At 43.0% G+C, this 14,304-nt stretch overlaps 1 protein-coding gene across 1 annotated transcript in view; it reads left to right on the plus strand.

Moving 5' to 3' along the window:
- The window catches only part of polr1a (RNA polymerase I subunit A), a 107,607-nt gene that overhangs the window by 91,514 nt on the left and 1,789 nt on the right, over window positions 1-14,304 (plus strand). The window contains exons 31-33 of the mRNA XM_078411842.1: window positions 998-1,198; window positions 4,371-4,488; window positions 9,351-9,515. Of these exons, the coding sequence (XP_078267968.1) occupies window positions 998-1,198; window positions 4,371-4,488; window positions 9,351-9,515 (484 nt within the window). The remainder of the gene's footprint in view (window positions 1-997; window positions 1,199-4,370; window positions 4,489-9,350; window positions 9,516-14,304) is intronic.

A 14,304-nucleotide genomic window follows, 5' to 3' on the forward strand; every position in this document is an offset into this window, starting at 1 on the left:
GGGACTAAAATTTCTTTTCTGTATTAATTTTAATTTATATGCTGTAATTGTAACTTTTTTTGCACAATCCGCAGGCATTGCCACTTTCATTTCACTGCACATCGTGTATGTGTATGTGACAAATAAACTTGACTTGACTTAACCCAGGTAGAACCTGTGTTCAGGTCTGTTTTGTTTAAGATTCCAGCATTTTTTGTGTCTTTTAAATTCAACTGTTATCTGCATCTTGGAAAATATAATTAGTTTTAAAGTTTATATGGCTTTGTATATCCACAAAGGTTAAAAAAACAGGACTATTTAATGCTACATTTATGAATTGATATTCAAGGTTATGTTTTTGCAGATTAAAAGTCCCAGAAAAGGTGAATAGGCAGGAAGTAAAGCTGCTAACTTTTCCTTGTTATTTAGGAAATATCAACAGGTGTTTGATGGGCTCGCTGGAATTTAGAAGATTGAGGGGGGATCTTATAAAAACTTACAAAATTCTTAAGGGGTTGGACAGGCTAGATGCAGGAAGATTGTTCCCGATGTTGGGGAAGTCCAGAACAAGGGGTCACAGTTTTGAGGATAAGGGGGAAGTCTTTTAGGACCGAGATGAGAACGTTTTTTTTCACACAGAGAGTGGTGAATCTGTGGAATTCTCTGCCACAGAAGGTAGTTGAGGCCAGTTCATTGGCTATATTTAAGAGGGAGTTAGATGTGGCTAAAGGGATCAGGGGGTATGGAGAGAAGGCAGGTACGGGATACTGAGTTGGATGATCAGCCATGATCATATTGAATGGCGGTGCAGGCTCGAAGGGCTGAATGGCCTACTCCTGCACCTATTTTCTATGTTTCTATGTTTTTTTCTGCAAATTGGGACCAGCACACTTGAAAACTCTATGCCTGTAACTCAAAAAGAAATTTGAGATTTGTGGTGCTCCTGAATTATTTACTTTGAATTCAAGAAACTTTTAACAAGATGCTTTATTCCAATGATTGCGTATTTATTCTGCAGGTTACACTGAAGCTGCCCATCATGAAGGTGCACTTTGACCTCTCCTCCCTGATTATGTCAGTGGCACAAAATGCAGTTGTTCACGAGACCAGAGGAATCACTCGTTGCCTCTTGAATGAAACGGCCAACATGAAAGGAGAGAAGGAAACTGTTTTAAACACAGAGGGAATAAACCTGACCGAGATGTTCAAGTATGATGATGTGCGTAAAATGGTTTGAGAATTCAATTCAATGATACTGAATTCAATGATTCAAAAAAACATACTAGGTACATGTAGGTAGACTACATGTAGGTAGGCTACATGTACCTAGGTACAGTGAAGTTCTTTATATTTTGCATACAATACCCAAAGTACACCAAGTCGCCACGTTTCAGATGCCGACAAAGCTACGAAAGTACTTATTAGAGTCATGATGGTCCCTCTTTGTTCTCGGCATTTCCCCTACCTGGTTCCTCTTTGTTCTTGGTGGCCCCATTCCTCCCCCCGCCGGCTCCCTCTTTGTAAAAGGCAATCCTTATCGCCTGGAAATGTAGAAAAGGAAACATGGCGATAGCTCTGTAATGAAAAACTCAACGACACATGTAGGCCAATTCATATCTTGTCCAGTTTACCATTCAATGAGATGGTGGTTGATCTGTGGTTGCCCTTATATTCGTCCTTTGTAATATTCTGCAATATATTTGTTAAGGACTATCTGCTAATCTCGGATTTACAACGATCAAGTGATCATTTGTGAAGAGAGTTACAACTTCTGCGATCCCTTCGGTGTTTCCAATTTTACTCCTGAATTGTTTTCTTCTAAATTTTACTGATGGCTCCCTAAATGTTTCTCTTTGCCGAGTTTAAAAATATAAACTGTGAGAAATAGACCACAGATTTAGCAGCAGATAAATAGAGATTGGCGATGTCTTCAGAACTTAACATTATTTTCTGTATAAATTTTGCCTGGCACCTTGACTATTTCCAGCTGTATCTGTTATATTTTGATTTTCTCACAACTACAGTATTTTACTTCAGCATTGTTCAGTAACCTTTTAGTTTAGTTTAGAGATGCAGCGCGGAATCAGGCCCTCCGGCCCACCGTACAAATCCATACAGAAAGCACCCGGAGTCAGGATCGAACCCGGGGCCTCTGATGCTGTGAGGCCGCAACTCTACCGCTGCGTCACCGTGCCGCCCTCTGCCGCACCTGCAATCCCTCAAATTCCTTCCTTATCTAGAATGGAAGGCTGTGTGCTCTGTGGCTTAACCACAACTTTACACAACTTGGCTTTCTCTGGAGTGCTAAAGGCTGAAGGGGCAACCTGATTGAAGTATATGAAATTATGAGATACATAGAATGAGTATTTTTCTCAAAGTGGTGGGCAAAGCTTTTAAGATGAGAGGGGGAAATGATTCAAGGAGACTTACATGGCAACATGTTTTACACTTGAGTGTGATGATGTACTGCCAGAGAAAGTGGTGGAAGCATATATGATAGCAATGTTTAAGAGGCATTTAGACAGACAGGTGTACAGGCAGGAATTGAGTAATTGATTGATTGATACTTTATTATGACATGACACAGTGAAATTCTTTGTTTTGCATACCATACACTAGGTATGCCAAGAGTTGTCACGTACCAGGCTGTGATAAAGTCACAAAGCATTTATTATAGTCCCCAATGGTCCCTCGCCATTCTCAGCGGCCCCCACCCTATGCCGGGTCCCCCTTTGTTTTTGACAACGGGTCCCTTGACAGGTCCTTGCACCCACCGCGGGCCCATCCGGCCTCCGGCACCCACCGTAGGTTATGGGGCATGTGGAGGGAGATGTGCCGTTTAAATTGGCCTCAGAGTCGGCACTGTGCTGTACTGTTCTTTGTTCTACCGAGAAAAATCTATGTAAAGAATATGGGAAACAGCTTGCGAAGGAAACGGCATCAATCTTCCCCATTTTGTCGGGTATGTTGCAATTACTTAAGGGTAGTTGCGCAAAAGTATTTGTTTCATAGAGCCATGAAGTTGCATAGCAGAGCAGCCCAAAAAAGCTGTGTCGAACAATAAAACTCCAGTGATCTGCTATCTATTTGTTTGAAATTCCTGATTCATACGTTATAGGAGCAAAATTAGACCTTTCAGCCCAGCAAGTCTACTCTGCCACTACATGGCTGATCTATCTTTCCTTCTCAACCCCATTTTCCTGCTTTCTCCACATAACCCCTGACACCCTCAAGAATCTGTCAATCTCTGCCTTAAAAATGTCCATTGATGGCCTCCACAGCGTTCTGTGGTAATGAATTCCACAGATTCACCACCCTCTGACTAAAGAAATTCTTCCTCATCTCCTTTCTAAAGGTACATCCGTTTAGTCTGAGGCTATGGCCTCTAGTCCTTGACTCTTGCACTAGTGGAAACATCCTCTCCATATCCACTCTATCCTGGCTATTCACTATTAGGTGAGTTTTAGTGAGATCCCCCTTATCCTTCTAAACTCCAGCGAGTACAAGCCCAGTGCCATCAAACCCTCATCATATGTTAACCCAATCATCCCTGGGATCATTCTCTGATTGTTGGCATTGAGCTCACCAGGGCTCTGTTTCCGATGTTCCCTCAAAACCTACCCAGCCTCATTTTTCATGTTGCCTTTAAGTTTGCTGTGATCCAGTTTCCCACACTCCCTCTAAACTCACCAGGCCCCCCTTCTCCCCCCCCCCCCCACTTCCTTTGAACATTCCGAATTCACTGAAAAATTAATTATGATATTGTATATAACATTTTTTAAAAATCAATAAATGTCTGTTCAGATAATAATAGGAGCAAATCCAATAGTCTGGAAAGTCTGTCAGTCTGGCATTTCCAAAGGCCACTGCCAAAGTGTGCTGACTTATCAAAGTTTTATTCCTCACTAATCCTATGCTAATCCCTTTCTATTATCCCGTTCTCATAATTTCCTCTCAGATTCTACCATTCACCTACATGCTAGGGTCAATTTACAGTAGCAAGTTAATTTACTAAGTTACATGTTTTTGGAGCATGGGGGGGGGGGGGGACGGGGGACGGGACTGGAGTACCTGGAGGAAATATAGATGGTCACAGGGAGAATGTGCACATTCCCCATGGACAACACCAGCGGTTAGGATTGAACTTGGGCAACTGGAACAGTCCGATCACTGCCACTAAAAACAACATATTGACCATTCTTAGTGCAATTTCTCAATTTTCGCATGACCTTGCTTTCTGACCACATGCATCTTTGCATGTGTTGAAAAATGTTTATATAGGTGAGAGCTAAAATATTATTAGTTAATAAGTGGTTGTATTCTTATGTAATTTCTGTGTGGAGAATTTGTACTTCCAGTCTCTGTGATTTGCTTTGTTTCCTCGGCTTCAGATCTTGGACCTCGGCCGCCTGTACTCAAACGATATCCACTCTATTGCCAGCACGTATGGCATCGAGGCTGCTCTTAGAGTCATAGAAAAAGAAATCAAAGATGTGTTTGCTGTTTACGGTAAGTCTTTTAAAAACATTTTACATTTGTCCCGCTTCTCTGCATCCCTTGGCAAAACTGTGATTCTGCAAATGTCAAGAGTCCTGTCTCTATCTAATGGAGATGTGCGGGGAAAGTATTTTTACACCATGGGTGGTGGGTGCTTGGAACATGCTGCCAATGGTGGTGATGAAGTCAGATACGATAGTGGTGTTAAAGAGGTTCTTGGATAGGCACATGGATGTGCAGAAAACTGAAGGATATGGATTAGGTGCTGGCAGATGAGTCATGGAATCATACCCTTTGACCCTTCCATCCAACTTGCCCACAATGACCAACATGTCCCACCTGCCTGCCTTTGGCCCAAATCCCTTCAAACCAGTCCTATCCATGTACCTGCTTATTCGTTTCTTAAACGTTGCATTAGTCCCTGCCTCAACTACCTCCTCTGGCAGCTCGTTCCATACGCCCACCACCCTTTAAAATTAGTTTATATTGGCATCATGTATGGCACAGGCATTGTGGGCTGAAAGGCCTCTTCCCATGCTGTACTGTTTTATGTTCTAACCTTGCCCAATATGTGTAGTCCGGGTGGGACTGGCAGTTCCAGGATTTATCATTTCTCCCTAATTGCCCTTGGCTTGGTAGACCTTCAGAGGAGGGTGACACAGTGGCGCAGCAATGGAGCTGCAGCCTTACAGTGACAGAGATCTGCGTTTGATCTTGGCTACCAGTGGTCTGTCTATAGAGTTTACACGTTTTCCCTGTGACCACATGGATTTTCTCCGGGTGCTCCGGCTTTCTCCCACACTCCAAAGACGTACAGATTTGTAGGTTCATTGGCTTTGGTAAAAATAACTGTAGGATAGTGCTAGTGTACGGGGTGATTGCTGGTCGACGCGGACTCGGTGGGCCGAAGGGCCTGTTTCCGTGCTGTATCTCTAATCTAAACAAAAAAATGAACTACACTAAACCTTGTCCAGTATATGTGGATCCGAGTGAGACTGGCAATGCTGGGATTTATCATCTATCCCTAATTGCCCTAGGCTTGGTATACCGTCAGAGGACATTTAAGAATTGGACACAAGGGAATCACATAAATGCTAGCCAGGCAAGACAAATTTACAGATTTCTTACCCTGAAGAGCATCATTGAATCCAATAGTTTTTGTGTTCTTTGTTACTGAGACTTTGTTCTTTCCAAATTCCAGATTATTAACTGAATTTCAATATCCTTGAATGATGTGTGAGATTTGAATTCGGTCTGTTTCTTCATTCCTGTCGTGTACATTACCAACATTTTAATGTAACCACTGTGCAGGCACTATAATTAGCCGATGGGGTGAAGCATCCATGTCAAGCCCTGTTGCACTGGATCTCTGCTCATTCACTGGACGGCAATGTCAGTTTCACTTGCAATTGAAATACTGGAAAAAACTCTCCCTTTCCAGCTTTCTCTTGAGAGATCAAGGGAAATAATTAACCGATGATTATGATCCAGGTTGAGACATGTTTAATGAGTACTTGGCTGTATCAATCAATGATGCGTTCACATGCTCAGCTCTTCCCAGCTTAATTGGCTTGTTGTTTGGGGATAATGCATCTGTTGAAGTGTCCTCTTTTTGTTGGGGTTTATTAACCTGCAATAATTCCTTTAGTTACATAGAGTGTACTGGTATGATTAGCAGTGGCTACAATCACCGTTTTTCCATCTGCCTCTCAGTACAATATTTACCAGATTGACGTTTGAAACTAAACTCGGGAGATAATAGGTGTAGGGAGGAATTGCAGATGCTGGTTGACCCCAAAGACAGACACATAAACTCCAGCTTTATGTGTCTGTCTTCAGGAGATAATAGAATAGTTGTTTTCTACCAGTTTAGAGTTTTCCACTTCACAGCCATTGAATAAACTCACCACAAGTCCACGGCATACCCATTCCACAGCCTTTATTCTGATCCACTTCCAAATAACTTAAAACTCGATAAACTTAAAAGTCTTAACTCTCTTTGGACTTCTAGTTCAGATACGTCCAGGTTTCCACAATTCTCTGCCTGGAAAACTATTTTTCGATTAAACTTCTAAAGTTGTTGCACCAATGAGAAGAATAGATCGGGTACACACTCAGAGTCACTTGCCTAGAGTAGGGGAATCGAGAACCTGAGGACATAGTTTAAGGTGAAGTGGGAAAGATTTAATAGCAATCTGAGGCAGGAACTATTGCAATGTTTAAGAAACAATTAGACAAGTGCATGGATAGGACAAGTTTGGAGGGATATGATCCAAGTAGAGATTGTAGAATGGATAAGGGAGGGCCTGTGGATGTGGTGTATCTGGACTTTCAAAAAGCCTTTGACAAGTCCCACTTAAGAAATTAGTGTGCAAAATTGGAGCACATAGTATTGGGGTAGGGTATTGACATGGATAGAGAACTGGTTGGCAGACAGGAAGCAAATAGTAGGAATTAACAGGTCCTTTTCAGAATGGCAGGCCTTTCAGAATGGCCACAAGGCTCAGTGCTGGGACTCCAGTTATTTACAATATATATTAACGATTTAGACGAAGGAATTAAATGTAGCATCACCAAGTTTGCGGATGACACAAAGCTGGGTTGCGTACTAGTTTGCACACTAATTTCTTAAGTGGGACGTCAAAGGCTTTTTGAAAGCCCAGATACACCACATCCACTGGCCCTCCCTTATCCATTCTACAATCTCTACTTCATGTCTATACAATCATGTGAACTACGAGGAGAGTGCTTTGAGGCTGCAGGATGACTTGGATAAGTTGGGTGAGTGGCTTGAATATGCTGATGTACATTTATGCCTTTAATAATAGGCCACAGAATCTCCCAAAAAGCCTGTTTTAGTTGCCAGGTCTGTTCTGTGTATATCCCATTTAACATGATTATAGTGGTGCAGCGGTACACTGCTGCCTTACAGCACCAGATACCCAGGGGAAATCCTGACTATGGATGCTCTCTATATGGAGTTTGGACGTTCTCCCTGTGACCTGCTTGGGTTTTCTCCGGGAGCTCTGGTTTCCTCTCACACTCCAAAGACATTTCAGGTTTGCAGGCTAATTGGCTTGGTAAAATTGTGAGTTCTCCCTGGTGTGTGTAGGATAGTGTTAGTGTGTGGGGATCGCTGGTTGGTGCGGACTCGGTGGGCTGGTGCCTGTTTATGCACTGTATCTCTAAACTAAACTAAACTAATCAGCAGTAGGCCTTGAGGCCCTGGAGCCTGATCTAACGATTAGTAAGATGGTGGCTTATTCTCTGCCTTGTCCACTTCCTCGCCAAATTTCCTCATGTCCAAAAATCTATCAACCTCCGTCTTGGGGGGAAAAAAACAAACTTAACATTCACGAGTATGGGGTAGATACACAGAGTGTTTTATCCAGGGTAGGGGAATCAAGAACCAGAGTACATAGGCTTGTGAGAGGGAATGATTTAATAGGAACCTGAGGGGCAACATTTTCACACAGACACTGTGTACCCACTGAGACTGTGTACAATGGGTATATGGATAATGTGCTGCCAAAGGTGGTAGTTGAGGCAGGTATTATAACAGCATTTGAACCTGTGCAAGACAAGACAAGAAATAGGATTCAAATCAACGGCACAGAACATGAGCAGTGATATTAAGCTTCCAGGAAAGACATTTGGACAGGTGCATGGATAGGAAAGGTTTAAAGCGATCGGGGCCAAACGTTGGACATGCGGAACTAGTGTAGATGGGGCATCTTGGTCAGCCTGGGCAAATTGGGCCGAATGGCCTGTTTCCACCCTGTGTGACTCTATCTATGACGTTGATTTCCAAGCTCCTTGAGCCTCAGAGTAAGCAGATTCTGACCTTATCCGAACCTAAACAATGTGCACATGGCTTGAGATGGTGCCCTTTCAGTTATAGACTGTGCAGCCAGGAAAGGCAGCCTCTCAGCTAATCTCGTTCAGTAGCTTTGCTAGATTTGCCACTTCAAGTGCTTATGAGTGCACCTGCAAATGCATCTGGTCTGTCTCCTAACCAATGCTGAGCATGTTGTGTCCATTGCTACCTCTACATGCACGTACAGAGCCTCTACTTGCTGAAGTAGCCCTTCTGTGGTGCACGGATCCAAACTTGACAGTTCACAGAAAGCTTTTTCTAAATGCAATTGAAAAGATGTCAGCAAACCGAGCAATGAGTTTGGGATTTTTTATGTGTGATGGGATGAAGTAACCTACTGATTTGCTTGATCCTCTGACTTATTCTCTTAATCTCAAGCTACAATCCGTTATTGTGTTTTGCAACCTAGGCCAGTAGTTTAGTTTATTATTATTGTCACGTGTATCAAGGTACAGTGAAAAGCTTTTTGTTGCGTACGATCCAGTCAGCGAAAAGATTACAATCAAGCCATCCACAGTGTACAGGTACAGAATAAAGGGTATAACGTTTAGTGCAAGATAACATTCAGTAAAGTCTGATTAAAGAGAGTATCAAGGTCACCAATGAGGTAGCTAAGAGGCCAGGACTGCTCTCTAGTTCGTGAGAAGCCGGTTCATTACATCACAGGAACAGGCTCTTCGGCACACGTTGTCCACATGAACATAATGCCAAGTCAAACTAAACTCCTCTGCCTACATGTGATCCATATCTCTCCATTTCATGGTAAGTTTTCTATGCTTTGCAAACGCCTGTGTTGTAAAATGGATTTTTTTTGCCAGAGTTTTTAACTTCAACTGTTTAAAACTCAGGCCAGTGCTATTGGTCAAGTCGAAGTCTGGATCTCAAAGTAATTTTACAGTGCAATCCAATACAGCCGTACTGTGCAGCTGCCTTTCCTATCATTGCTCATGTTCTGTGCCGTGGATTTGAATCCTATTTCTTGTCTTGCTTTGCACAGGTATCCAAGTGGACCCACGACATCTTTCTCTGGTGGCAGATTACATGTGCTTTGATGGGTCGTACAAGCCATTTAATCGCATCGGCATCCAGTCAAGCTCCTCGCCACTCCAGCAGATGACTTTTGAAACCAGCTACAAGTTTTTAAAACAAGCAACTATGCTAGGTAAGGTAATGACAAAGCTGAGGCCATGATCTGTTACAGCTGAATGGACTCAAAGCAATATAACTTATCCCTACTGTTGTCAGGAAATAATAGTTGTACAATCTATTGTTGACAATCCCCTCTTTTCCTAAATGTCCCTTTCTCAAACCTTCTAAGAAGACTTCTAACAAGGATGGCATGATGGCACAACAGTAGAGTTGCTGCCTTACCGCGTCAGAGACCCGGGTTCGATTCTGACCACAGGTGCTGTCTGTACAGAGTTTACACGTTCTGCCCGTGACCTGCGTAGGTTTTCTCCGAGTGTTTCGGTTTCCTCCCATATTCCAAAGGCGTACAGTTTTGTAGGTTAATTGGCTTCAGTAAAATTGTAAATTGTCCCTGGTGTGCGTAGAATAGCGTAAGGGTGTGGGGATCACTGGTCAATGTGGACTCGATAGGTGGAAGGGCCTGTTTCCATGCTGCATCTCTAAACTAAACTAAACTAAAGAGATGGCAGAAGCAATATTTTTAAAAGTAAGTTCTTCCTTCAATTGATGGATGAGGCGGGGAGCTTTAGGTGCTGGATGACAATAGTGAAGAGAGGAGGTAGGAAAGTTTGCAGGATAGTCTTTTCGTGAGACAAGGAAACGGTTTAGATGTCCACTGAAAATGTTGCCCACATTGCGTTTGCTGTTGCGTTATGGACAGCTCACTTGATTGCAATGCTTTGTTTATGTGGTGCTTGAATATGGTGGTGCAATGATTAAATCACAGCATTAATGATTTAGTAGCCCAGCTATTAACCCAGCGTTAATAGTTAATGTCTTACGTCAGCTAAACAGCTAAGGTTACAAGCTAGGCAGCTGAAACCACTCTGAGTAGTATATAATAATAAAATAATCTCATTTGTGCTTCATGTTGACTCGATTGTCAGGGTTTCTGGGACATCCCCAGCACCAGTGCTCAGCTAGCTGCCAATACTGAATTCTTTAAAGAATCAGTTTGGGTTTTAATCAGCTCTATTTTATTGATAACAGCAATTTATTTCCAGATGGGTTTTTTTTAACTGAATTGAATGTCCCATAGTAAGACACTGGAACTTGAACTTGTTCTCCTGTTTACTATTCCAGGCTAGTAAATCATTAATGCTGTGATTTAATCATTGCACCACCATATTCTGGTTCATAAACAATGCATTGCTATCAAATGAGCTGTCCATAACGCAATATTAAACGCAATGTGGGCATCACGGTGGCACAGTGGTAGAGTTGCTGCCTTACAATAGACAATAGGTGCAGGAGTAGGCCATTCGGCACTTCGCGCCAGCATCGCCATTCACTGTGATTATGGCTGATCATCCACAAGCAGTACCCCATTCCTGCCTTCTCCCCATATCCCTTGACTCCGCTATCTTTAAGAGCTCTATCTAACTCTCTCTTGAAAGCATCCAGAGAATTGGCCTCCACTGCCTTCTGAGGCAGAGAATTCCACAGATTCACAACTCTCTGGGTGAAAAAGTTCTTCCTCATCTCTGTTCTAAATGGCCTACCCCTTATTCTTGAGCAGTGGCCCCTGGTTCTAGACTCCCCAGTTTTGAGCCTGACTACGGGTGCTGCCTGTTCAGAGTTTTTGCGTTCTCCCCGTGACTGCATGGGTTTTCTCTAGGAGCTCTGACTTCCTCCCACACTCCAAAGATGTGTAGGTTTGTAGGTTAATTGGCTTCAGTAAAAATTGTAAATTGTCCCAAGTGTGTACGATAGTGCTTATGTACTGGGAATGCTGGTTGGCGAGAACTCAGTAGGCCGAAAGGTCTGTTTCCACGCTGTATCTCTAAACTAAATTTTGAAAAACTAAAACCTAAGCTACTTTGTACGCAGAGTACTGCAGTGCTGGATTGCACCACAAAACATTTGGTCGGTGCTTTTTAATCAGGATGGCTAATAATTTTCTTCAATTATGGGAAGATATTTATAAGTATAGAAAGATGAAATTTACTAATATGCATTTTGATATCAAGATTGAAGTAGTGGTGAGTCTCTTTAAGGTGGATGAGATCCTGGGGTCTGATGGGATCCATCCCAGGTCATTGAAAGAGGGAATAGAGGAGATTGCTACAGTCTTGACAAAGATCTTTGTATCCTCTCTAACAACAGATGAGTCTCCTGAGAACAACAATACAATACAATACAATATATCTTTATTGTCATTGTACAGGGGTGCAACGAGATTGTGAATGCGCCTCCCATACGATGCAATAATTTAATTAATTTAAACAACAACAACCCAACGAAACAAATTGTAACAGTTTTAAGACAGAATAAAGTGCAAGTAGATCTGTGCCGGATCACTGTGCGATGTGACCATCCGGCTCAGCAGGACCGGTTCATAGCAGCTATGGCCCTGGGGATGAAGCTGTTCCTGAGTCTGGATGTGCGGGCGTAGAAGGCCTTGTATCGTCTGCCCGATGGAAGGAGTTCGAACAGACTGTTGCAGGGGTGTGAAGAGTCTTTGTGGATGCTGGTGGCATTTCTGAGGCATCGTGTGTTGTAGATGCCCTTCAAGGCTGGTAGCTGTGTTCCGAACTGGAGCATAGCCAATGTTGTTCCTTTATTTAGGAAGGGAACTAACGAATAGTCCTGGAAATTATCAGCCAGTGAGCCTCCCCATCAGTGGCAGTGAAGAGACAAATGCCCGTCCTGCATTACTCCAGCATTTTGTGTCTATCTACCCTGTGGTTCCTCAATATGACTTACTATTCCAAAAGCACCTGCCACCTCTGCCACAAGTAGGACATGGGCAATAGGTGCATGGGAACACCGTCAACACCAGGTTCCCTTTTCCCACTCGCACGTCATCCTGCCTTGGAAGTATCTCGCCAGTCTTCGGCAATTGCTGGAGCTCCCTGCCCAAGGACACAGTGGGAGTACCTTCTGCAGTAGTATAAGAAAATTGTTCACCACCAACTTCTCAAGAGCAATTAGGAGTGGATGCTAAATGCTGATCTTGTTGACCTAGACCCCTAAAAAATAATATTTGGATGAAGTGATCATAACATACCAAAAATTGATAAGAATGTAGTAACTTAGATTTATCTGAAACAATGGTTTGAAATCTAAATAAAGCAACAGTGAAGGTCTAAGTCACCAGTGAAAATCAAAAAAATATGCAGATGCAGGAAATCTAAAATTAAAATTAAAAATTGATGAAAATACACAGCAGATCAAACCGCATCTATAGGAAGAGAAGCAGAGTTAATGTTTAAAGTCGTCAGAACTGACGGAGGGTTTTCATTCTGAAACATTAACCTTTTGCTTCCCCTCCTGCAGATGCATCCTGACCTGCTAAGTATTTCCAGCCTTTTTCTCCTTTTATATTTCCAGCATTTATTCCTATTATATGTCTACATTAGGTTGGGATACTACATTGTTCATAAGTTATAGGAGCAGGTTTAGGCCATTCGGCCCATCAAGGCACAGCCAATCATGGCTGATCTATCTTTCCCTCTCAACCCCATTCTCCTGCCTTCTTCCCATAACCCCTGACACCAGTGTGACCTTCAGCGATCAATAGTTCTCATTCAAAATTAAAGGGAAGAGCAGTCCCTGAGCATTCTGAATTTTAATGTATCCGCCACGTGTGTTTCGAAGCCCTGACAATAGCGCTGTATGTATAACAAAGCCATTGTATGTACATAAATATTTGAGAGGCGGCAGAACAGGTTTATAAAGCAGTTTGAAATAAAGCACAAAGGATCCTGAACTTTTAATTAGAGGCAGGGAGCACAGAAGCAAGACGTTGATTTTATAATCTGTAAACTGCTACTTATAGCACTTGTAAGTTATCGGGCGTGGGAACCCTGAGCAGCTCTTGGTTCCCACACCCAAGTTTCTGTAGCCATTTGCTGAACCCTCACTGCAAATATTAGCGGACGAAAGGTGAAGTCTGCAATGGGGGCAGTGGCACCACCAAATTAAACTGGAAGGGTAAGCAAAGGAACATTGATGAGATAACAAGCTGCATTATAAGGAAAATGTGAGAGGAAATATGTTAGATATTTTTTTTAGATTTAGAGATACAGCGCAGAAACAGGTCCACCGGGTCCGCGCAGCCCAGTGATCCCCACACATTAACACTATCCTACACCCACTAGGGACAATTTTTACATTTGCCCAGCCAATTAACCTATAAACCTGTATGTCTTTGGAGTGTGGGAGGAAACCGAAGATCTCGGAGAAAACCCACGTAGGTCACGGGGAGAACGTACAAACTCCGTACAGTACAGCACCCGTAGTCAGGATCGAACCCGAGTCTCCGGCCCTGCATTCGCTGTAAGGCAGCAACTCTACCGCTGCGCCACTGTGCCGCCGTCCATGTTGTCAAGCTGGAACAGGTGCAGTGAAGATTTACGAGGATGTTGCCAGGACTCGAGGGCCTGAGCTGTAGGGAGAGGTTGAGCAGGCTAAGACTCTATTCCTTGGAGCACAGGAGGATGAGGGGTGATCTTATAGAGGTGTATTAAATCATGAGAAGAATAGATCAGGTAGATGCACTGTTTCTTGCCCAGACTAAGGGAATCAAGAACCATAGTACATAGGTTAAAAGTGAGGGGGGGGGATTTAATAGGAATCTGAGGGGTAACTTTTTCATGCTAAGGGTGGTGAATGTATGGAACGAGTTGCCAGAGGAGGTAGTCGAGGCAGGTACTATCGCAACGTTTAAGAAACATTTAGACAGGTACATCGATAGGCTAGTTACCAGTTTTAGAGGGAAACTAGACCAAGTGGACCCGTTGGGCCCAAACCTCTCCTGC

The sequence above is a fragment of the Rhinoraja longicauda genome, chromosome 1, assembly GCF_053455715.1.
Source record: "Rhinoraja longicauda isolate Sanriku21f chromosome 1, sRhiLon1.1, whole genome shotgun sequence".
NCBI classification, from domain to species: Eukaryota; Metazoa; Chordata; class Chondrichthyes; order Rajiformes; family Arhynchobatidae; genus Rhinoraja; species Rhinoraja longicauda.